The sequence below is a fragment of the Geotrypetes seraphini genome, chromosome 1 (genome assembly GCF_902459505.1).
Source record: "Geotrypetes seraphini chromosome 1, aGeoSer1.1, whole genome shotgun sequence".
Lineage (NCBI taxonomy): Eukaryota > Metazoa > Chordata > Amphibia > Gymnophiona > Dermophiidae > Geotrypetes > Geotrypetes seraphini.
In genome coordinates this window covers 294,965,929-294,991,742 of record NC_047084.1, presented here as the reverse complement: position 1 = coordinate 294,991,742, position 25,814 = coordinate 294,965,929, and the positions used below count along the sequence as shown (strand labels likewise).

General features: G+C 42.9%; 1 protein-coding gene across 1 annotated transcript in view; it reads right to left on the bottom strand.

The window, feature by feature from the left end:
• The window catches only part of CCT7 (chaperonin containing TCP1 subunit 7), a 99,040-nt gene that overhangs the window by 21,245 nt on the left and 51,981 nt on the right, over window positions 1–25,814 (bottom strand). Inside the window, exons 9-10 of the mRNA XM_033953705.1 lie at window positions 7,589–7,686; window positions 1,200–1,332 (exon numbers count right to left, since the gene is read on the bottom strand). Of these exons, the coding sequence (XP_033809596.1) occupies window positions 1,200–1,332; window positions 7,589–7,686 (231 nt within the window). The remainder of the gene's footprint in view (window positions 1–1,199; window positions 1,333–7,588; window positions 7,687–25,814) is intronic.

Genomic DNA, 25,814 nt, shown 5'->3' with positions numbered 1-25,814 from the left:
CGAGCCTAAAGGCTCCTGCTCCTCCCCCATGTGCTCCGTTGGACACTCTTTGGCTGACCATCCAGCGCAAACCTGACATGATATAGGGTAAAAAGGACTGAGGGGTCCATCCTTATCGATTTTAATGAAAATTGAGGGGTTTTGAGGCACATGTGGGCTTTAGGAAAAAAAAAGAATGTTTAAGATCCAAGATGGCCACCGCCAGCAAAATCATGTCAAAAACAGACCATGGGGACTCCACTGAGATACATAAAAATGCAGGGAAAGGGGTTTTAGAAGTGGAAGACCCTAGCTCTGGCCTCAGAAACCTTCAAATCTTACTTTTGGAGAACTCCCCACTAATTTTCCCTATAGGCTATAACAGCCTTACTCATTGTGCCTGCCAACTTCAGCTTAGGGGTGCAGCTGGTACAGGTTCACATGACAAACTTGGTCTTCGGGTTGCCAGTTAGACTGATGTCAGATTGAGCCTCAACCCCTGTAAAATCTCATGCCGTAATTAGGGAGGGGGGGAGAACCACGCAGCCAGCCCACTATTAAGCCTGGTCAAGCCGAGATGGAGCCAAACAGCCTGCAGTCAAGCTCCTAATAAATCAGAGATGCGAGCAGCTATGTAGGGGATGCCCTCTGAGCTCAAAAAAAAATACAAAAGCAGACTGACTAGCTAGGTGTCTCCAAGGGCTGATCCTGCTAGCAGCAGAATACACCACACTAGAGAATGATCTATTTCCATCCCTGTAAGTTCATCTGCACAAGCCTCAGATAGAGCTTGCAGGGATGGAGCAGGGACAGAACTCATGGGGATGGGGATGAAGAGAGATCCTGTGGGGAGAGGGACAAATTTGTCCCTGTGTTATTCTCTGCGCTGCATGAGTCTGAATCTTCTCCCAGAAGTCTCAAAAAGTGGCAGCCTCTAGGCACCAAGCCTCCAATCAAATATAAGAAAAAACCCAAAACCATAGAGCAGAACAAAAACACTTCTGAGCAACTTGCTTGCTAAAAAAAACTGAGGGGGCAGGAGCAGTTCCCTGGGAAGGAGGCGGAGTTCAACGACGATTGACAGCATTCTGTAAGCAACTTGCGGGTTCAGATGCATAATCCTAACATTCAGGACTACTAGACACAATGCACTAGAAACAGTGATTTCTATGCATACAATGTATTTTGTCTAGTGAGCTCTGAGCAGCTGATCCTAGTACCTTGATAGCTCTCCTGACAATCATGATAGCATCGTGGAGGGACCTTTCAGTCTCTTCCATGAATTGCTCTGCACCACCTCTTAATATGATAGTGCAGGTTTTCGCTTTAGGACAGCCAGTGAAAAAGTTATACCTGCCAAAGTGAAAATAGAAATCAGTTAATGAATTTATAATATATGGAAAAATACTAGAGCAGTAAATGTTTTCTTTGTAAAATAACATAAAGTTGAATTCTACCACTAACAGATGTTTGCAACTTGTTTTCATGTGTTTAGTGATGTGTTTTCTTACTCATCATTTCTAGGTTCTGATTCAGGAATTATGATCTGCTACATTCATCCCTGATACACCACTGTTGAAAACTATAGTTGCACACTGCTTAAAAAAACATAAAACAAAAACAGAAGTCTTTGGCAGCTCCCAACTGCGATATTTCTATGCCTTCCCAACTGCCTCAGTCAACAGACTAGCAATTGACTTCTAAAAATTCAGAGAAAACAACTCCGGGGGGGGGGGAGGGGGGGTGGAGGGGTTGAGAGAATCTGTGTTAATATATGTCCTGCTGTCCTTAGAGAACACCTGCTGCAGGTGAGTAACTTTGCTTCCTCTGAGGACAAGCAGGAACCCCTAGCTATCAGGCTCACCAAACACAACAGATAACAAGGACATACAACAGGCAAGGCCAACCAGAAACCAATCAAACTGGACTAGTATATACAGTACATATCTGTAAATGAAGGTATAGTTTAGAACATAACAAAAGAGGCCTGGGAGGATGCCGTTGGATTCTAGACCCCAAACAAATTCTAAAGAACTGTCTGACTGAACCAGCTGTTGTGTTGGGAATCCTGCTCAAGAAAGTAGTGTGAGATGAATGTGATTACTGAAGACCACATTGTAGCTTTACAAATCCCATCAAATGGAGGCTGATCTTGAGGACTACCGACACAGCTATAGCTTTGAGATTGTGAGATGTGACATGATCCTTTACAAATCCCCCCATAGGAAGGCTGATCTCGAGGGCTACTGACGCAGCCATAAGAACATAAGAATAGCCTTGCTGGGTCAGATCAATGGTCCATCAAGCCCAGTAGCCCGTTCTCACAATGACCAATCCTTAGTACCAGGCCAAAACTCAAGGAGTTGTAACATTCCATGCTACCGATCCAGGGCAAACAGTGGCTTCCCCCATGTTTCTCAATAACAGACTATGGAAATTGTCCAAACCTTTATTAAAACTAGCTATGCTATCCACTCTTACCACAACGTCTGGCAATGCGGTCCAGAGCTTAACTATTCTGAGTGAAAAAATATTTCCTCCTATTGGTTTTAAAAGTATTTCCCTGTAACTTCATCAAATGTCCCCTAGTCTTTGTAATTTTTGATGGAGTGAAAAACTGATCCACTTGTACCCGTTTTACTCTACTCAGGATTTTGTAGATTTCAATCATATCTCCCCTCAGTCATCTCTTTCCCAAGCTGAAGAGCCCTAACCTTTTTAGTCTTTCCTCATATGAGAGGAGTTTTATGCTCTTTAAACCTTTTCTAGCACCTCATCCATTTAAAATTATATGACCTTAATGCAATCTTTTCTGGAAGCAAGACCCGGGAGACACCCTCCTGTAGTCAGAGGAATGAAAATTCTAAGCTCTCAACATCCAAGCTGTGAGGGACAGGAATTGGAGGTTGGGATGTAGAAGAGTCTCCTTGTTCTGAGTGGTAAGGGTTGGAAAGCAATCTAACCTCGATCAATCTTTGAAGCATAATTTCAAAAGTAGAGGGAACCATATCTGCCTCAGTCTGTAAGGATGAAATGAAGATCATGGATTCCGATCCAGCTTGAGTTTAGCAATGTCTTCCCCTACTTTAGGGCACTATTTCGTGAACATTTCTAATCAAGCTTTAAATGACACAAAATAATGTCCTAAAGAAAGGTCCATCCTTCATACCTAATCCTAGGTACAACACCTTCAAAACCCGGATAAAGCTGTTTAAATTCACAAGAAAACTAAACATTATTGGACTTTTGAGGACTTTCTATTTGGTTTAGTCCTGTCCAGGTAGTATGCCAGAGCATGCTTGCAGTCAAAGGTGTGAAGGGCTGCTTTTCCAGGATGGGAATGTGGTTTTGGAAAGAAAACAGGCAAAACAATGGACTGGTTGAGTTGGAGTGTTTGAAGGACTAATCTGTCATGACAGAATCTTGTGTAGGGAGGATCTGATATAAGGACTTTAAGTTTACTCACATAGTGTGCATATGTCAGGGCTATGAGGAAAATGACTTTCCAAGTTAGTAGTTTGAGAGAGCAAGATGTAAGCGGCTCAAAGAGACAATCATAAGAGCAGAGAGAATCACATTAAGATTCCAAGCGAGAGGAGGAAGTTTGATAGGTGGTTTTGTGTGGAATAGGTCTTCATGAAACAGGCTACTGAGAGAGATACAAAAAGTGGCTTGCTATCCAGGTGGGAATGAAATGCACTGATAGTAACATAGATGAACTCCAACTGAATTAGTTTTTAGACAAGAATTAGAAAGGTAGTCGAGGATGGATGTTAAATGGACATGAGATAGGCTCCAAAAAAATGTACTGCACACCAGGAAGATAAGCATGTCCACTTGAAACGCTAACAGCGGTGAGTGGAAGGTTTCTTAGATGTTTCAATGACAGTGGATACTACAACCAAAAAGCAGAAAGCATTTGTTTGGTGAAAGAAACCAGCTATTAGTGAAAATGAGCAGGGATTGGGATAAAGGGCCCTTTGTTCTGAGACATCAGCGTGGAAGCAGTCTGTGGTGCATGTTGCCTGGGTATGGGAGACATGATCTGCAGCAATGGAAGTGATATACAGTATGTCAACACTTACTATGCTTCGAGGAGGTGGATGCCTAGGAAGATGCCATGCCTAGAAGGGGAAGAACCTGACTGGACCTCCGTGTGTGCGGATCGCCGGACTCTATGGACCAAAGGTCTGATCCGGAGATGGCAGTTCTTATGTTCTTAAGAATGTTTATGCTTCTTAGTTTTCTTACATACTACCTTCCCTGATTTGTGAGACATGGAAGAAGATGTTCGATGCTCTTTATGTGGCGTAGGTGCATGTGGTGTCAATGCCAAAGCTGTTGTTGATGCAGGCTGTGCATCAGACCCCAAATCGCCCACCATGTTTGATGTCAATGCAGAACCAAAACATCTTTCACACTGAAGGTATTGGGCTTTCAGTATCCTCTTTTGTATGTGCAGAAAGAGGTCACAGCAAATATCCTGATGGTCAGGACCTAGATACTGAACACACCAATTATGAGGGTCAGAGCCTGAAATGGTCCGAATATACTGAATACATTTCTTGAAGCCGCTCTGCACCCTCTTTGACATGGAAGGATAAAACAGCCAATGTGAAGTCAAAAGCCTTAATTGGCCTGGGAAGCTCGAGTGAAAGTATTCAAAAATTAAGAAAAATGTAACCAAATTTGAGGGAATAACTAAAAAAACAAGAATTATGAAGAGAAGTACAATAAAACCAAACCAGGAAGGCACAAAAAGATATCCAAGTTTGACATGATGATGAGAAACTGAAGACTCTCAACTCCATGGAACACTAAGAACTGATGGGCCTGTGAGCCGATGTCGGGCGGGAAGAAACCAGCACTGCCTAAAGATTTAAAATGACAGTGCACAAGGCAGTGTCTGTGCTGGGTTCCATAGATGACATCATTCACATTTGAGAATATTATGCCTGCTTGTGTTCAGAGAATAGATTGTGGAGTTTTTTTTAGCAGTACCCTAAGGTTCTTAATATGATACCTACATAGTAAAGTGGTTTTAGTTCTATGTAGAATGTATAGCTTTTTACTTTCACAAGTGGCTTTATATTACTGCCCATATTGAATTTGATTGTTTTTAGTTGGACATTGCTATACAAAATATACAGTTTTTAGACTGACTTACACAGGTGGGTTTTTTTTGTTTTTGTATAAAGCAGTGCTCTTATTGGATTTAATGATTTTTAGTCATATATGTTCATAGTGAATTGTGTGTAACAGTCTTAAAGGTAGTGTTCTTATAGAAGTTTATGCATTATGGCCAATATGATTATACAGCCCGATTGTTATTGGGCCCCTATACATTATGGGGCTCATAATCGAAAGAGAAAAGCGTCCAAAAACCTGCCTAAGTCGGCACTTGGACGAACATTTCTCAAAAATGTCCAAGCATCGATAATAAAAACGGGTTTTGGACATATTTAAAAATGACTTAGGCCTTCATAGTGCCGCTCAACGTCCAAAGCTAAATGGGGCATTTCGGGAGGCGTGTCGAGGGCGGGAGTTGGGCCGGCTTAGACTTAGTCGTACAGCATGTATAACCGAAAGTTTAACAACAGGGCCTAGACGGAACTTGGACGCTGTGCCTTAGACCATGTAAAACATGGTCTAAGTCACAAACACCCACCTAAACTCACCAGATAAGCATTGCAAACACATAACACAGACCCCCACACACTACCCCAGTGATCACCAACTCCCCCCACCCCCATAAAAATTTTATTCACAACTTTAAATTTCAGCCTCCAGACCATCATCACCTGGCCGCCTGGCATAGGAAAGCCTAGCCGTCCAGCCCCAGAGGCAGTTTAAGTCATCTTGAGGGTGGGTTAGGGACCCATAGAGAAAAGGACCCATAAGCCCCTGTAATCACTGCATTGATACTTAAACATGTGCACTCCCCTATACATCCCCAAAACCCTTTTTTACTGGCATATAAGTGGCTCCTGCAGCCATAAGGGCTATTGGGGTGGTATATAAGTGGGTCTAGGGGATTCTGGAGGTGGTTTGGGGGGCTCACCATCACCTATAAGGGAGCTATAGTGAGGAGAAGCCATGGCACCCTTTTTGTGAAGTTCACAGCAGTGCCCTGTAAGGTACTCCACTATTTAGGTGGCATGTCTGAGTGTGCAGTCCATCACTTTGCAGACTCCTCCCACTTCCAACAGGGCTTGTTCTAGGCGTTTTGGACTTGGACGGAAATGTGGTATAAAGATGGACATTAGCGGCTTGGAAGATCAGATCGGCAGGACGTATAATTAGATGATTTTCGAAAGTAAAAAAAAGTTGGACATATCTTTCGAAAATGTGTCTTAGGCTCTTTTTAACTTTGGACGACTTGCGAGATGGACGTAAACAGACTTAAGACATCCCTTTCGATTATGCCCCTCCACGGCCCTGATTCTATAAACAGCGCCTGACAATTGCATTTAATGGCACCTATGAATCATCCACCAGGTGCCATTTATAGAATCACATCTAGAGGCACTTTAAAAAGTCTTAGTCACTAGTAGGCATTGAAATCTTAGATGCACTCCCATTTAGGCCAGGGTTTTCTTGACCTAAATAAGTGTGCCTATGACAAAAACACCCAAAATCCAACCAGAATCTGCCTCTAACCATACCTACTTACTGGAAGGTGCCTATCAGATAATTTTATTTAATCAGGTTTTTTTTGCTTTTTAATTGCACTTTCAGTTATCAGTGCCAATTAAGCTTAATTGAATAATTAAGTTAGGCACCTAGATTGGCGCAACTAGCCTAGCTTTAGGTATCTTTTATAGAATCAGGGCCTATGCATTTAGCTTTTAATGATATTTATATTTGTTTATCCATTCATTCATGATTTATATTTATTTCTAATGTTCAGTCCGAGGCAGCCCATCACTAGGCAAAACTTGGCCAAGTCAGGCATTACTTCATCCAAGTTCTGTTGTGTTATGAATAAACTCTACTTTGGACTAATCTGGTCTACATTTTGGCCCCAATTCTACAAAAGTCATCTAACTTATTTTTTTTAATTGGCTTATCAGCACTGATAATTGAAATGCCATTAAAACCAATTTTAAAAATGTATTTGCTGATAAGCGCCTACCACTTTAATATAGGTGTCTACGCCAGGGCACCTACCGGCAAGTAGGCATAGTTAGAGATAGATTTGGGAAGGAATTTGGGTGTGGACTGAGTTAGGCATTGGTAGGCACCTACCTCATGCACATTCATTTAGGCCAAGAGAAGCTTGGCCTATATGGAGTGCGCCTAAGGATTTAACATCTACCAGTGCCTAAGAATGTTTAAGTGTGATTCTATAAACAATGTCTACTAGTTAATGAACCGCATCAAATGGCGCCTAAGAGTTAGACACAGTTTATAGAATCAGGAGGCTCTTTGTCTTTTACCTGTGTTTGCCAAGGTTCCTCCAGAACAGGTTTGGGAACCCCTGCTTTAATCTGTCCACTTTTTTTTTTAACTGTTAATCAAGCTCTAATGCGCACGTTAAGTTAAAATGCATATTAAATCAGAAACAAAGCAAAGCAGATAGCATGAATAAGTTGGTAATTAGCACCACCTTTCTCCTCCAACTTGAACTTCTTCAAAGAGTGAACACTGTCCCACAACATCATCAGTTAAGGCGTTAACACTAGTCTGGATAGAACCACCACAAGCCTGTTAGGGGAGAGGGGGGAAAAAAAAGGATAAGAATTCATGCCATTTCTAAATGTTCCTCATACAATACATTCTCTGAACATCAGATGGGTGAAACATTTAGTCCATGAGCTGTACAAAAACCAATTCACCTAGGCCTGACTCTAGTAACCCATGCTACATACAAAAAAACAAACCTCTTCCTAATTTCACAAACCTCTTCGCTGCCAATAACACACATTTGTACTGAAACACTCCATATCCTAAAATTTTTTAGATTTTAGAATTGTGATAGTTTAATACAACAATGTAATCCAATTCAAACAAAAACTCTTAAAAATCGCGACCTTAGAATTACAGGGTTCTAAGTGACAATTTTCAGTATTTTTAACTCCGATGACTTCCGGGTTCTATCTGACATGTAGATGTTACAACACTCACGAGGATTTATTGCAACTTAACCGTTCCTTCATTTCATAAGAAATTACATGGTTCTATGTACAGAAATTAGTCTATGCATGGGATTACAAGGTTCTAATGTAATGTAATGTAATTTATTTCTTATATACCGCTACATCTGTTAGGTTCTAAGCGGTTTGAAGAAAATATACATTAAGATTATAAATGAGAAGTAAGAAGGTACTTAAAAAATTCCCTTACTGTCCCGAAGGCTCACAATCTAACTAAAGTACCTGGAAATTAATAAAGAAGAGAAAATAAAGATGGTTGAAAAAAGAAAAATTCTATGTGAATTTATAGGATGGAAATTAAACTGACAGTGAAGAACTGTAGGAAAAATACATATGGAATTCTAACTGCGAGCCAACAGCATTGCGATATTTTGTACAGTTTGAACCATGTAATTCTAAGGTCGCAACATGTCCAGCTAGAGCTCTGCTTTTTTGGATTATGATTTATAATCTAATTTGACTAAGTTTGTTTCTAGAGAGCTATGGATGAATTTACTAGCCCAAATACATTCTTCAAAGAACACGATTATGCAGACTTGCTCTGTAGGAAGGTTAAATATATAGTAACACTGATAGCAGATAAAGACTTGAACAGTCCATCCAGTCTGTCCAATATTCACATTCATTATAAATTCATGATTAAATTGAATCATCTTTTTTTCTTTGATATTTCTGGGCCATAGACAGAGTCCACCTGGCACTGTCCCTAGGTTCCAACTACTGGAGCTGCTGATGAAGCTCAGTACCTTAGGGTCCAATACATTCTACATATTTTTCAATATTTTTATAATTTTTCATTTTCTAAGCTTTAAAATGATTAGAACCGTCTATTTTAAAATTTCATTTTTTTTAAACAGCTCTAGAAAACTAAGCCACACTTAAGTTCAAACGCACAAATAAACAAGAATTCCCTATTTTCAAATTCTCTATTATATATATATGTATGTATGTATGTATTAAGTATGTTTTTAATTACAAATGTATTTATTTATTTTTGCATTCACAGTTTGCTCTACTGCTTTAACTGGTTTGCAGGACTAAGTGGTTAACAGTCTACGATAAAAGAGAAAAGAACTTCATTAATTGATAGAAAAGGAGAAACAATCATAAAACTAACATATAAACTCACAGGGAGGTAGAGGACCACCAAGCAGTGATTCCCCAAAATCAAGGAGAAAAAGCTTGCTTAAAAAGCAAAGTCTTCAAAAGAGTTTGAAAATTACAGATAGATCAGATCAAGCAGCTTGCTGTTCCAGAGTGAGGGGCAACAAAAAAGAAAGCACTGTCATGAGTAGATTTTATCTGTGCTAGACGTAGTCCAGGTAAGACCGCCCGATGGTCATTCAAAGAGAGAAGCACATGGGCAGGAAAGTAGGGTATATTCAAAGAAGAGAAAAGGGAAAAATTATTTGTAGTTATATAGTCACACTCAAAGTGGTTTAACAATTTTATTAATTATATTGCTGAAGGGCTGTCAGGTAAGATTTGCCTCTTTGCAAATGATACCAAAATTTGCAATAGAGTAGACATCCAGGATGGTGCGAATAACATGAAGAAAGACCTAGGAAAGCCTGACATAAACGTGAATGAGACTACAGTTCTCCCTCCGAATCCGCGGTTTCAGCATCCACAGATTTGGATATTTGCGATTTAAAATTTTTTTTTTTAATTAAAGCTGTATTCCGGACCTTCCCCGCCTCCCTCCCGCTTTCCCCCGGAATCCTTTAAGCCTTACCTGGTGGTCTAACAGGTTTTAGGGGAAGGAGCGATCTTCCTATGCTCCTGCCCTGTGCAGATCAATCATAGGAAATGGCTGCCAAGAGCTCTCGTTAACGTAGATGGTAAACTTTTAGCTAAGTTATTGGCTTTACGCTTAGCCAAGGCTCTCCCTTATATTATTGGTATGCATCAAATAGGGTTTGTTGCTCAAAGACACTCTTCAAATAACACCAGACTAGCTTTTCATATGTTGAATTTGACAAAAGCTATGGATATTTGTGGGAGATCTGACTCAGGGGCTTCAGGGTAAAATCACATTATTCGCCGATGACGCCAAACTATGCAACATAGTAAGTGAGAACACTTTACCAGACAGTATGACGCAGGACCTACTTCTATTGGAACATTGGTCCTCGACTTGGCAGCTAAACTTCAATGCTAGAAAATGTAAGGTCATGCACCTCGGCAGCAGGAATCCATGCAAAACTTACACACTAAATGGTGAAACCTTAGTTAGGACCAAGGCGGAACGTGATTTGGGGGTGATCATTAGCGAAGACATGAAGACTGCCAATCAAGTGGAGAAGGCTTCATCAAAGGCAAGACAAATGATTGGTTGCATCCGAAGAAGTTTTATCAGCCGGAAGCCCGAAGTTATAATGCCATTGTACAGATCCATGGTGAGGCCTCATCTGGAGTATTGTGTACAATTCTGGAGGCCACATTACCAAAAGGATGTGCTGAGAGTTGAGTCAGTTCAAAGAATGGCCACCAAAATTGTCTCGGGACTCAAAGACCTCCCGTATGAAGAAAGACTGAATAAATTGCAGCTATATTCACTTGAAGAACGTAGAGAGAGAGGAGACATGATAGAGACGTTTAAATATATCACCGGCCGTATTGAGGTGGAAGTTGATATCTTCTTTTTTAAAGGCCCCTCTGCCACAAGAGGCCATCCGCTGAAAATCAGGGGTGGGAAATTTCATGGCGACACCAGGAAGTTCTTCTTCACCGAAAGGGTGGTCGATCGTTGGAATGAACTTCCACCTCAGGTGATTCAGGCCAGCAGCGTGAAGGATTTTAAAAGGAAATGGGATACACATGTGGGATCTCTAGGGGGGTAAATTCAAGGGGGTAGGGTTGTTGGAGTGGGCAGACTTGATGGGCTGTGGCCCTTTTCTGCCGTCATCTTCTATGTTTCTATGTTTCTATGATGATCCGGCCTTTTCTGTATCTTTGGATGCAGAGAAGGCCTTTGATCATGTAGAATGGACCTTTATGTATCAAGCAATGGATTGATTTGGTTTGGTATTGGTTCCGGATTTATACAAATGATTCAAGCTTTATATAGTTCCCTTTTGCCAGATTATATATTAATAATAGTTTTTCAGAACATTTTCATCTGGAGAGGGGAGTTAGACAAGATGTCTGCTATCTTTTTTGCTTTTTAATATTGTTTTGGAACCCTTGTTGTTAGCTATTCAGCAGGCAAATCTAATCTAATCTAATCTAAACCTTAAGTTTATATACCGCATCATCTCAATGAGAATGGAGCTCGACACGGTTTACAAGAACTTAAAATAGTGGGTAGAGAAGAAGAAAAAGGATTACATGAACTTATGTGTAGAAGGGGGGAGAGAAAGGGGGGAAGGATAGAGCTACAATTTGCTGAAAAGCCAAGTTTTCAGTTTTTTGCGGAATAACTGAAGGGAGCTCAGGTTCCGCAGCGGGGTGGTGAGGTCGTTCCAAAGACCTGTGATTTTGAAGAGAAGGGATTTTCCCAGTTTGCCTGAATAGTGGATGCCGCGTGGAGAGGGGAAGGCTAGTTTAAGCCTTTGGGCAGTTCTGGAGGAGTCGGGACTGGAGGAGTTGAAAGACAGTGGGATAAGAGGAGGCAGGATTCCGTGAATGATCTTGAAAGCCAAGCAGGAACATTTGAAATGGATTCTGGAGATTATTGGGAGCCAATGAAGTTTGGCAAGGAGTGGGGAGGCATGGTCAGACTTGTGTTTTGAGAAGATCAGTTTGGCTGTAGTATTCTGGATTAGCTGGAGTCTTAGAATACTTTTTTTTGATAGATTTAAGTAGATGGCGTTGCAGTAATCTAGTTTGGAGAGGATGATGGATTGGACAAGGATGGCAAAGTGTTGTTGGCTGAAGTAGGATCTAGCTTTCCTCAGCATGTGAAGACTGAAAAAGCATGATTTTGCCAAGGAGTTGAGGTGGTCATTGAGGGAGAGAGAGGAATCGATAGTGATACCAAGGACCTTGCATGAGAACTCGAGCTGTAGTGTATCGCCTGTGGGTAGTGTGAAAAGTGTGGGCAGGTGTTCGAATTTTGGGCCGAGCCAGAGTAGTTTTGTTTTAGATTCATTTAGTTTCATCTGTACCGAGAGGGACCAGGCACGGAGTCTCATTATGCAAGCTGTAATGTTTTCGTGGAGGTTGGTGAGGTTCTGATCAGTCTCAAGGAGGACAAGGATGTCATCTGCATAAGTGTAGATTGTTTCCAGGGGGGATAGTTGAAAGAGTTTCAGGGAGGTCATGTAGATGTTAAAGAGAATAGGGGAAAGGGGTGATTCTTGAAGGACACCGCAAGATGGAGTCCAAGGAGTGGACATGGTGCCATTTGTGTTGACGGTGTAGGAATGGGAGCGTAATAAGTTTGAGAACCACATTAGGACGGTGGAGTCGATTCCAATCTCGGAAAGTTGGTAAAGTAGTATGTCGTGATGGACGATGTAGATATTTTGATTCATTTGAGGAGCCCTGAATCTACCATTCCACATTTACTGGACTCGATTGATCAATTTGGAAAATTATCTGGTTATAAAATAAACTGGAGTTCTTCCACTAAATGTACATTGTTCAAAAGGATTATTTGATTCATTCCCCTTTCTTTGGAAGGAAGAGGGTATAAAATATTTAGGTATTTGGATAAAAAGTACATTGGAAGAAACGATGAAAGTAAATGAAAAATCCTTATTGCTAAAGGTCACGGAAATGTGTGAGCAATGGAACCCCTTATATCTGTCTTGGTGGGGGAGAGTTCAAACAATTAAAATGATTTTGCCTGTGGTTTGTTATCAACTGGGTATGTTGCCAGTGTTTTTGCAGGGGTCCTTTTATAAAAAGTTAAACAGTATTCTGACTAAATGTATTTGGCTGGGGAAATCTGTGATAATTGCTTTAGTATCTTTGCAAAAACCAATTGAGGCGGGTGGGGTAAATTTTCCCAATTTCTATAGGTATCATCAAGCCTATATTATGCGTCAGGGTATATACTGGATCCTCCCTGAGCTCATGGAAAATCTTCCGGATTGGCTGTGGTTGGAATGGCAACTCTTGTCTCCACTGAGATTAAATCATGTGTTGAGTATCAAGTTTCCAAGATTATATAAGGACAATAGGATTTTGCTGGAAAAGTGGCAGACATTAAAATATATAAATAATTTAACACCCATTCCAATTCATAAGTCCACCTGTCAGTCCCTATGGCTTAACTCCAAGATTCAAATTGGCGGGTTTAAGATCATCTGAAAACATTGGATGAAGGCAGGCATACGTACTCTGGACGATGTAATATCTGATGGAAAGCTGCTTGAATTTTCACGATTGCAACATAAATTTAGTCTTAATAATTCACAATATAGCTTGCTGATCTTATGTTTTCAGGCGGACTTTCTGGGGCACCAGACCGCTCAGTGGTATAAACTGATATCTGGATTTTTGAATAAGAAACCAAAAACTGGTCTTCGTGACATTTGGAGCACTGAGATAAAGCAACAGAGATAGTTCCAAGTCTAATAGATGCTGGAATTGTCATCTAGAAGCAGGATCTTTAGATCATTTAGTATACTATTGTCCCTTGATACTGCAATTTTGGAGGTCTATTTGGGACCAAGTAAATAATATATTAGAAAATCCAGTGGCTTTATCTTATGATACTATTTTATTTGGTACTCTGACATCAGAGAATGGGCGGGACCGTGGCAGAGGAAGCAGCGCAGGGCTCAGAGAAGGGGCGGGACCGCCGGCAGAGGAAGCAGCAGGGCTCACTGGCATCGGGAACCAACGATAGGCTGCTTCTCCGTGTGGGGGGGCTGGGGGATGAATCGGATGTCGGGGAGGGGTGCGAGTAGTCCTTCAAGGTGGGGGTGCGAGCGGTCCTTCAGGGTGGGGCATCAGGCTTTCAGGGCTGGGGGATGAATCGGACGTCGGGGGGTAAACTATGTAAAAAACAAATTGTACAACGCGCTCACGCATATAACGCGCATGGTTATGCTCGGTTTGTAAAATCGTGTATAACGCGCGCGTTATATGAGTGAAAATACGGTAAGTTGAATGAATTCAATCATTTTTAATTTAAACTAGTGTTTTAGCCCGTTACATTAACGGGTGCTAGAATATATGTGTGTGTGTCTGTGTTTCTTTCTTTCTCTCTCTCTCCTTAGCCACTTTCTGCATTTCTGTCTTTCTTTGTGTCTTTCTTTTTCTTCGGCTGTCCACCCATTCTCCCTTCCTTTTACCTTCCCTGTGTCCACCACCACCCCTTCACTGCTCCCCTTATCCAGCAGCAGTCCTTCACCCTTTTTTTATCTCCCCCTGTCCATCAGCACCTCTTTTCTGTCCCCCTGTCCAGCAGTAGGCCTCCCTTCCTTTTTCTTCACCCCCCGTCTCTTCCCCTGTCCATCAGCACCTCTTTCCTGTCCCCCTGTCCAGCAGTAGGCCTCCCTTCCTCCCCCCCCGTCTGTTCCTCGGCCGGCTGTTGCTCCCTCCCTCTCTAGCTCACCTGCCACTTCCCCCACCAAAGCGCAGCTTCCCACATCCGGGAGAGACAGTGAGGAGATTCGCGCGGCCATCAGAAGCCGACAGCCTCCGCGCCGCCTGAAGCCGACATCGGGGAGAAATTTGGAGCTTCGATCTGGCCTGCTCGCCTTGCCGTATTGTACTTTTAAGTTGAAAGACGCGGCGGCGGCTCCTCTCATGATCCCCACCTGCGTCGGAAGTCCGACGCAGGCGGGGATTGTGAGAGGAGCCACCACCGCGTCTTTCAACTTAAAAGTACAATACGGCAAGGCGAGCAGGGAATAGGCCAGACCGAACAACAAACAATATACTAAGGCAAGGAGCAGGGCAGACCGAAGAACAGCATGGCCGACAGCCGCCGCGTCCGACATCCGCCTCGGGGGAGGAGAGAGAGTGTTTTGCGCGCATGCGCACTCCTATCTGTGGTACCCTACAGTGCACGGAAAACGGAACACGCGATGGGAGTGCGCATGCGCGGCTTAGGCTTTTATTATATTATAGATTCTTCAAGGAAATTTGAATACGCAATCAAAGTATTATCAAATCTCCAAACAGACTTACAATACTACTGCTCATCTACCTGTAATTCAATCCATACTCCACCATGATCAGATAAAATAATAGGATCTATGATGGTTTTTGTCACTCACTGAACTATTTGATTCGAGACAAAAATATAATCTATTCTTGAAAAAGACTTATGAACCTGTGAACAAAAGGAAAATTCCCGATCATTAAAATGAAGTATACGCCAAATATTTATTAAATTACAAGATTGTGCCAAATTATCTAACCCTAATGATTTCATAATTTTACTTGGTTTTTTATCCATTAATGAATCCATTACAGCATTGAAATCTCCAGCCACTATTAAATTAGAAGTAGCCAGTGGGAGCAGTAATTGTTGTAGATTCTTAAAAAATTCCATTTGATTCGTATTTGGGACATACACACTGAATAGTTCCAGGATAGTATTTCCCATGCTCATTTTTACATGTACCCACCTACCCAAAGGATCCGAATCAATCATCTGAAAATTAGCTGAACATTTTTTATTTATTAATATGGCAACCCCAGCTTTCTTGCCAACTGCAGGAGAAAAAAAATTTTGGCGAACCCAACCCCCTTCCAGCTTTCTTGATTCCATCTTGAATAAAATACAAATCAGCATTCTGCTGTTTTAGGAAAGCTAATATATTTTTCCTTTTTATTTGATGGTTAAGGCCATTGACATTCAATGAAAATATCTTAATCTCCATCTTTTTCCAAATGTATACTCCAACAATGATAACTAAATTTACTTAATTTAATATGATTAGACATCATTACACAAATAATAACCAATGAAAAATTAAATTGATCTTCTTCAATCCCATCATTCCCTATCCACCCACCCCTGATTTTGGAAAAAAAAAACCCCTCCCTTTTCCCTCCCTCACCCCCCATATAAATTGATTGCCTTGGAACACACATAGGATTAGCAATCACAATACCCCCTTCCCCAGGCAACATTCTATCACAAATTTCCTCTTACAATATTTAAAAATAATAGATTTATTCATTAATGCATTATGAAATAATAATCCCACATTCATACCCTTAATAATAATGTAGTCTTAATATTTATAATAAAGAAGTTTTCATAAAACCCATTTTAAAATTTTTTAGTTAAATCAAGTTTACCAATTTATATCTTATCATTACCATATAAATTTTATTATCCTTTGAAAGAGAGAAAATAAAATAAAAAATATTTATGATTCTTATTATCAAGTCAATAGCCCCAAACTACTCTTAAACTGACATCATAAAAAACTTTCATGTTTTACATGCCCATCAAATTAACATTGACATTAAAACAATTAGTGTAACCAATAGCAAAATCATACGCCGTCGACAAAATTTATAGAACCTTTGAAGTCAAAAGTAAGAATTATCTTTCTTTTTTTTTTTTATAATTCTTTATTCATTTTAAAACTTTCATCAAGTGTACAAAAATTGCAACACAATAACATAGATTTAACCACTTGTACATCTTATCATTATAACTTATAGTTGTAAATATAACCCTCCTTCTCCCATCCTGAAATCCTTTTAGTAATTTTTATTTTACATGTAATAGAAACCCTCCCCCACCCCACCCTTATATTACATATTAAATATAGAAATATTAGGAAAATGGCATCAATCATGAAAGATCAATAGCGGTGCAAAATGGAAATTACAAGAATTATCTTTCTTAATAAACAATTCATATTTCATAAATAACATTTTAACATTTTTTAAATTTTATTTCTTCCTATTTTTCCTCTTTACTTCCCTTTCTTTCTTTTCCCTTTTCTTTTCTTCTCCTTTTTCTTCCTTTCTTCCCTTTTTTTCCACACTTTTTCTCCCTTCTTCCCTTTTCATCTTTCTTTTCCACCTTTTTCCCTTTTTTTTCTTTTTCTTTTCCTTCCCCGTCTCATCTTTCTCCTTTTCTATTTCCTCTTTTTTCCCCTCCTTTTCTTCCCCTTCTTTCCCCTCAAATACCTTATAAGTGGAAGTTAAAATAAACATACCTATAGAACAAATTCATATAACAGAATTCCACTTCTATTAAATAATTTATATTTCCTAACTGTCATGTATCTCTTTAAAAGTTTTATTATGACCATCCAAAAATGCAGAAATATTGACTAATCCACTAACTTTTAACATATATTAAACCATCTTTTTATTTAATATTCATAAAAACAACAAATATTGTTCAATTAAAATTGCTAAAAACCATGTCATCATAGATTCTTCCTTTGCTTATATCATTAAGCATGTCTAATGTATTTGAATTAAAACTCTTCTAAAGTTGATATTTCAGGAAATGAATATCTTGTCATTAATGAGCGAACTAAAGATATTGCTGAATAGGTCTCTTTCTTTTTCTCTTCTTCCCTCCTTCCTCCATTCCTCTTCTTTTCTTCCTTTCTTCTCTTTCTTCCTTTTTTTTTCCTTTCTTTCTCCCTTCCTTTTCTTTTCCTTCTCATCTTTAGATTATTAATTATATTAATTATATTCATCCTTTTTCTTTTTTCCCCCCATCTTATTGTAGATGCTGATCCTTTTCTTATTTTATAGTTTTTCCTCTTCCTTAAGTTAATCTGTCAAAAAACTTCAAAAAATATTATAAAGACTAGGTTTAAAACTTAAAACCATTTAAATAGACATTGGCTCAGAATTTGTCAAGAAGTCCTTTAACTTTTCCAGATCTTCAAAATATAAGGATTTATTTCCACTTGTCACCCTCATTTTAGCAGGATAATACAAGCCATATTTGAGACCCTTTTCTTTCATTTGAGGTCTTAACTGGAGAAATTGTTTCCGTATGTTTGCAGTGTTTTTTGCAAAATCCGGCAAGAACAGCAACTTTGAACCTTTATAATTTAAGTTTCTGTCAGCTTTAGCCAAATTCAAAATCTCCAAAGCCTGCTAGAATCTTAAGAGCTTGAAGATTAAAGGCCTTGGCTTCATTTGGTTAGCTGACCATTTAGATGGAATCCTGTGTGCTCGTTCTATTTCTAGGGGATGTTTTGAATTTAACTATAGTAACTTTGGTAAAAGATTTTCCAAAAATTGAATAGCATTTCCTCCTTCCAAATTCTCAGCTAGAGCAATAATTTTCACATTTTTCCTCCTTCCACGATTCTCATAATCTTCAAGTTGTCTTTTCATTTCTTTAATATCTTGACTGTCAGTTTTACATTGAACCGCATTAATCTCCAACTACTCCACTTTGTTTTCTAATAACAACATCTTTGATTGGCAACCTCCATCTGCTTGTTAATATTTAACACTTCTTCCTTTACTTCAGCAATTCTGATTGCATTATCTTGAAGCATTTTCTTAATGCTCTGAAATTCTGCCATCGTTTCACTTTTATCCAGCACGTCCGCAGCTTCAGCAGGGAGAGGTACTTTCGACGGCGTAACCTGATCGTGTTTGACACGCTTTGCCGTCCCTCCTGCCGCAAAAGCCATTTCTAATTTTGCTTGTTGTGTAGCTGCCATACTTAATACTGCTTTATAACCTCTTTAGTGAAGAAAAAGCCACGTTGTGCTAATCAAAATTATTTACGTGCCGCCTGGGATTGAGGAGTGTCGCGATCACATCACCATCTTGTGCGCCACCAAGCCAAGCCCCCAGTTTCATGAAGATTTTAATATATTTGTATTGGGTGGAAGGGAGGGGATAAAAATAATAGATCATTAATGTTATATATGTTGTGCTTGGTTTGTAATACCCATATTTGTGATTCATTTGTTACACAATTGTAGCTTGAAAAATCAATAAAGATTTATTAAAAAAACAAAACCAACCCAAAAGCTGAGTGGATTTTCTATGGGCTTCAGTAAAAGCTCTCTTGCTGTTCAGTGTGCTTTCACCTTTGTAAGCACAAGTTGTTTTGGGGGAAAAAAGGTTGGTCGGATTATTGAATGGTTAAGATAACTTCGATATAACCATGGAAATGAACTCTGGATGGGTGCACGGAATCACTGTTTGAAAATAGTGTAAGATGGATCAGTCACTAGAGCCTGGAGCTTACTAGCCCTGGGAACTGAAAGAGACCACCAAAAAAAAAAAAAAAAAGACCTTACAGTTTAGGTACTTCAAATGGCAGGTATTTAGTGACTCAAAAGGAGCTTTCATCAGCTGGGTAAATACAACCTTGAGGTCCCAGTATATGATAAGCTTGATGGGAGGCTTCAAAAAAGCAAATTAAGGCTGTACAAAGATAGTTTTATCTTCTATGAGATGATAGGGATCAACTTAGTACAACTGCAGCCTAACAAAAGTTGGACTTGAGACCTAGCTCCAACAGATGTCAGTTACTCAAACAGGATTTGTGTGGGGCAAATTAGGATTTATGGCCTTATCCTCAGACAGCAGACCTTTTCTATCTAAAGCCATATGTCCTTTCAGTGGAATCCTTTCAGGCAGCCAGAGAAAACTGCTAGATACTGGCAGGCAAATTCAGAGGAGCCAATGTCAACCTCTCAACATCCAAGCTGTGAGGATCAGAGACTATGTTGGGATACAGCGTGACCTACTTTTGTGTGATCAGCACTGGAAATACTCCAGTTCTCCTAGGACTTCTGATGAATAAATCCAACTGAAATGGGAACCCATATGTGTGATGTGCTTTATCCCAGGACAAGCAGGCAGCATATTCTTTACGCATGGGTGACCTCCAAGCTAACAGAGGGGGAGGAGGGATGGTTGGCCATTAGGAAAATAAATTTCGTAACACAGATTGGCTGAAGTGTCCATCCCGTCTGGAGAAGGCATCCAGACAGTAGTGAGTAGTGAACGTGTGAACTGAGGACCAAGTGGCAGCCTTGCAGATTTCCTCGATGGGCGTGGAACGGAGGAAAGCCACAGAAGCAGCCATAGCTCTGACCCTGTGGGCCATGACAGCACCTTCCAGTGAGAGACCGGCCCGAGCATAACAGAACGCAATACAGGCAGCAAGCCAGTTGGAAAGCGTCCATTTAGAGACAGGACGGCCCAGACGGTTAGGATCGAAGGTCAGAAAGAGCTGAGGGGACAAGCGGTGAGCCCTGGTACGGTCAAGGTAGTATGCCAGGGCACGCTTACAATCCAGCGTGTGCAATGCCTGTTCCCCAGGATGAGAATGGGGTTTAGGGAAAAAGACAGGCAACACAATGGACTGGTTGAGGTGAAAAGCCGAGACCACCTTGGGAAGGAATTTAGGATGGGTACGCAGAACCACCTTGTCATGGTGAAAAACAGTGAACGGTGGATCGGCGACCAGTGCATGCATCTCACTAACCCTCCTGGCAGAGGTGATGGCAATGAGGAAAAGCACCTTCCATGTTAGAAGTTTGAGCGAAGTTGTGGCAAGAGGCTCAAAAGGGGGTTTCATGAGGGCTGATAAAACCACATTCAGGTCCCAGACAACAGGAGGAGGCTTCAGAGGTGGTTTGACATTGAAGAGGCCTCTCATGAACCGGGAAACCAGTGGATGAGCCGTGAGAGGTTTTCCGAGGATAGGCTCATGAAACGCAGTGATGGCACTGAGGTGGACTCTGATTGAGGTAGACTTGAGGCCAGCGTCGGACAGAGAGAGCAAATAGTCCAGTACAGTTTCCACCGCTAATGAGGTGGGATCGTGATGATGCAGTAGACACCAAGAGGAGAACCTGGTCCACTTCTGATGGTAACATTGGAGGGTGGCCGGTTTCCTGGAGGCATCCAAAATGCGACGGACAGGCTGAGACAGATTCTCTGGAGAGGTGAGCCCGAGAGAAACCAAGCTGTCAGGTGGAGCGAAGACAGATTGGGATGCAGTAGAGACTGACGTTGCTGCGTAAGTAGAGTAGGAAACACAGAAAGAGGAATGGGCTCCCTGGAGCTGAGCTGAAGCAGGAGGGAGAACCAGTGTTGGCGAGGCCACCGAGGAGCGATGAGAATCATGGTGGCCCTGTCCCTGCGGAGTTTGGCTAACGTCCGCAACATCAGAGGTAGTGGAGGAAAGGCATAGAGGAACCGATCCGTCCAGTCGAGCAGGAATGCATCTGGGGTCAGACGATGAGGAGAGAAGAGTCTGGAACAGAACTGGGGCAGCTGATGGTTGTGAGGCGCTGCAAAGAGGTCCACCTGCGGAGTGCCCCAGCGAGCAAAGATGGAGTGGAGTGTTGTAGGGTCCAGAGTCCACTCGTGAGGTTGAAGGATGCGGCTGAGATTGTCGGCCAGGGAGTTCTGTTCGCCCTGGATATAGACAGCCTTGAGGAAGAGATTGCGGGCCGTGGCCCAGGTCCAGATGCGGAGAGCCTCCTGACAAAGGAGGCGAGATCCGGTGCCGCCTTGCTTGTTTATGTAGTACATGGCGACTTGATTATCTGCACAGGAGAACCTGAGGTGCACAGGAGAAGAACCTGAGGGCAGAGAAGGTGCTGGAAGGCTTTGAGAGCATAGAACATGGCTCTGAGTTCTAGGAAATTGATGTAATGTTGACGCTCCTGAGGGGTCCAGAGTCCCTGGGTGCGTAGATCTCCTAGGTGAGCTCCCCACGCATAGGGGGAGGCATCCGTGGTTATGATCATGGAGTGAGGGGGTAGATGAAAGAGTAGACCCCTGGAAAGATTTGAGGAGTTCAACCACCATTGAAGAGATTGCTGAAGAGACGATGTCACAGAGATGGGATGAGAAAGAAGATCCGTGGTCTGCGACCATTGGTTGGCAAGAGTCCATTGAGGTGTCCTGAGGTGGAGTCGTGCCAGAGGAAGCACATGTACCGTGGAGGCCATGTGGCCAAGGAGGACCATCATCTGTCGGGCAGGAATGGAGTGATGAAGGAGCACCTGACGACAGAGGTGGAGCAGGGTCCGTTGACGATCGGAGGGGAGAAACGCCCTCATTAGTGTGGTGTCGAGAACTGCTCCAATGAACTGAAGTCGCTGTGTAGGAAGCAGATGCGACTTGGGGTAGTTGATCTCGAACCCCAGGAGATGGAGGAGCGAGATGGTGTGATGAGTGGCTTGTAGCACAAGCGGCGACGTAGGAGCTTTCACCAACCAATCGTCCAAGTAGGGGAACACCTGGAGGTTGTGAGACCTGAGGAAGGCCGCCACCACAATAAGGCACTTGGTGAACACCCTGGGCGATGAAGCGAGGCCAAAAGGTAGCACTTTGTACTGATAGTGACGGTGCTGTATCTGAAACCGTAGGTAGCGACGTGAAGTCGGACTGATTGGGATGTGAGTGTAGGCCTCTTTGAGGTCCAGGGAACATAGCCAGTCGTGTTGAGAGAGAAGAGGGTACAGCGTGGCAAGGGAGAGCATTCTGAACTTCTCCTTGATCAGACACTTGTTGAGGTCCCTGAGATCGAGGATGGGACGAAGGTCTCCTGTCTTCTTGGGAACCAGGGAGTAGAATCCCTGACCCCGTTGGGCCGGAGGCACCTCTTCGATGGCATTGAGAAGAAGGAGGGATTGGACCTCCCTCAGGAGGAGGGGGGTTTGGGGGGAGTGAGAAGCAGACTCTATGGGAGGATTGTTTGGTGGAAGAGTCTGGAAGTTGAGAGAGTAGCCGTGGCGGATGATGTTGAGGACCCATTGGTCTGATGTGATGACCTCCCAACGGCTGAGGAAGATTTGTAGACGTCCTCCGATTGGTTGAGGAAGAGGCAACGAGGGAGGAAGACTGGCTATGCCCTGGAGAGAGGAGTCAAAAGGGCTGAGAGGGTTTCGAAGGAGGGAGAGGCTTGGCAGGTTGACTAGACTGAGAACGAGCCTCAGTGTGTTGATGTTGTTGACGGGGCCGCCGAGGTTGCTGTGAAGGCGGATTGAGGGGTCTGGCAGAGAACCTGCGCTGATACGAGGACTGTGGTCTGTAAGGGCGAGTAGGTGGGGCCTTTTTCTTAGGTTTAACATCTGGTCTCATGGGCCGAGAGCTTCTGGGTGGTTGAGTCTAGGGACTCCCCAAAAAGTTCATCCCCAAGACAGGGAGCGTTGGCTAGGCGGTCTTGGTGGTTGATGTCCAAATCAGATACCCTCAACCAAGCCAGGCGGCGCATGGCAACAGCCATGGCAGATGCACGGGAGGTGAGCTCAAAGGAATCATAAATAGAGCGCACTATAAATTTCCGCAGTTGAAGAAGGCTGGAAATTTGCTGCTGGAAGAGCGGAACTTTGCGTTCCGGAATGTATTTTTGAAGGGCGGACAGTTGTTGTACCAGATGCTTCATGTAAAATGAGAAATTAAATGTGTAATTGTTCGCCCTGTTGGCCAGCATTGAGTTTTGATAAAGGCGCTTGCCAAACTTGTCCATCGTCTTGCCTTCTCTGCCAGGAGGGGTGGAGGCATAAACACTGGAGCCCTGAGTTTTCTTCAAGGTAGACTCAACCAGGAGAGACTCATGGGGCAGCTGAGGTTTGTCAAAACCCGGGATCGGAATGACCCTGTAAAGGCTATCCAGCTTACGGGGGGCCCCGGGGACGGTGAGTGGGTTCTCCCAGTTCTTATAAAAAGTTTCCCGCAGTATGTCATGTACGGGTAACTTGAGAAACTCCTTGGGAGGCTGTTCAAAATCCAAGGCCTCCAGAAAGGCCTGGGATTTTTTGGAGTCAGACTCTAGAGGGATAGAGAGAGCCGCTGACATCTCCCTGAGGAACCTTGAGAAGGAGGATTGTTCAGGCTTAGAAGTGGTATCGGGCGCTGAGGGCTCCTCGTCCGATGACGATGCGTCCTCCTCGGTACCGGGAGGGGAGTCTTCCCATAGGTCCGGGTCCCTGACATCAGTGTGCACATGTCGAGATATCGGGGTGGAAGGCTCAGTATGGTGGGTCTTAGACAGAGACTTGCCAGAGCGCACCGAGACATTACCGGGAGAGGAAGATCGGTGCTGGTCTCGGTCCCGGGAAGAACGGTGCCGGTCTCGGTCCGGGGAGGACCGGTGCCCCGCCTGGTACCGAGGAGGATCGGCATCAGCGTGGGTATGACCTACGGGGTGGGCACGAAGGTGTTCAGCCGAGAGAATCGGCATGGAAGAGTTAAGGGGCACCGATGGGGTGGATACCGGTTGGACGGCACGAGGCTCGGGCCGGTCTGGTACCGAAAGGAGCGGTGCCAGGAGGGTCGGTAACAGGTGCTGGAGTTGTTGCTGCAGCTGTTCCTGTAATTTGTCTTGGAGGATGGTCGCGATGCGGTCATCCATGGGTTGCACTGGAACCGCTTTTTTCTGCTTCGGTTCCTTAGGTGCCGCTCCACGCCCCGGCGATGAGGAGGCCGATGACGAGGCACTCACCGAGATCGGGGCGGAGCGTTTCCGGGGTCGGCGTGAAGCCGGTAGGGCCGGTGTCGCCACTGTGGCCAGAGGGCGCTCAAGGGAGGTGGAAGGCTTCTTAGCCGGCTTACCTGGCTCCAGCGACGCCGATGAAGGATCGGGCGTCGTCGAAGTGGTGGGTGCCGATTTTGGCGGTACCGTAGTCGACGGAATCGGCTCCATAGCAGATGCGGTGCCGAAGAGGATGTTTCTGCTGGATTTGTCGATTCTTCAGAGTACGTTTTTTAAGAGTGGCACAGCGGGTGCAGGAGTCCGCCCGATGCTCAGGACCCAAACACTGTAAGCACCAATTGTGTGGGTCAGTGAGGGAGATCGGGCGTGCACACCGCTGGCACTTCTTAAAACCCGGCTGCGGGGGCATGAATGGAAACACGGCCTCCGCAAAATCAAACCCGAAGGCCTGTATGGTGACAACAGGCCCCGCCGGTGCTGGATCGAAAACAAAGTAAAAAAAGCAAAAAAAAATTTTTTATTTTTTTTTTTGAGAAAATGAAATAAGAAAAAACCCGAAGGGCAAATGAGAAAAAATAAGAGAAAATCGCGAGCGGGAAGGCAAAAAGTTGGATTCAACGATCGTTGAAATACACGCGTCTTCTTCGCTCCGCGGAAACGAAGAAACTGGGGACCACGCACTCCTCCGTCGGGCGGGAAGGCACTCGCGCATGCGCGGTGCGGCCAACTAGAACTTTCTAGTTAAAAAGGTCCGTACCGGGGCTCCGTCGGTGACGTCACCCATGCGTAAAGAATATGCTGCCTGCTTGTCCTGGGATAATACAGAGAGAGGGACCATGGTTGAGTCCCAAGTATTGCAGCACCAAGAATAGGTATCCATATCAGGGTCCTGTTGAACTGAACACTTCTTGAAACTGCTGGAGTCTTTGTTTAGGACATTTCAACCAGAAAAATAACTGCAATTAAAAAATAAATAAATAAATAAAAATCAGACTTAATGGTGACAAATTCCCCAGCTGGGAGTTCAAGGCTTATGGGAAGCCTGCACCAAGCTATCAAGAATACAGAAAGGTAACATTTGTTCTCACTTGCTATTTTCCTTTCCTTGAATCCTGCTAGACCAGTTCCAATAAAATAAGCTTTATCCCTCAACCAGAAAATGGAGGCAGAGAACATCAATGGTTCAGTGACATCATCATCGAGATAAGAGGTGGTGCAATCATTGGAAATGCCACTATTCTTGATACCTACTTCAATTTCAATCTCTCATATTACTCACATAGTTGCCAAGGTATTCCAAATAACTGAACAGTGGATGATTGAAAAGGGCTTCCATATGTGATGGAAATTGCATACCATCA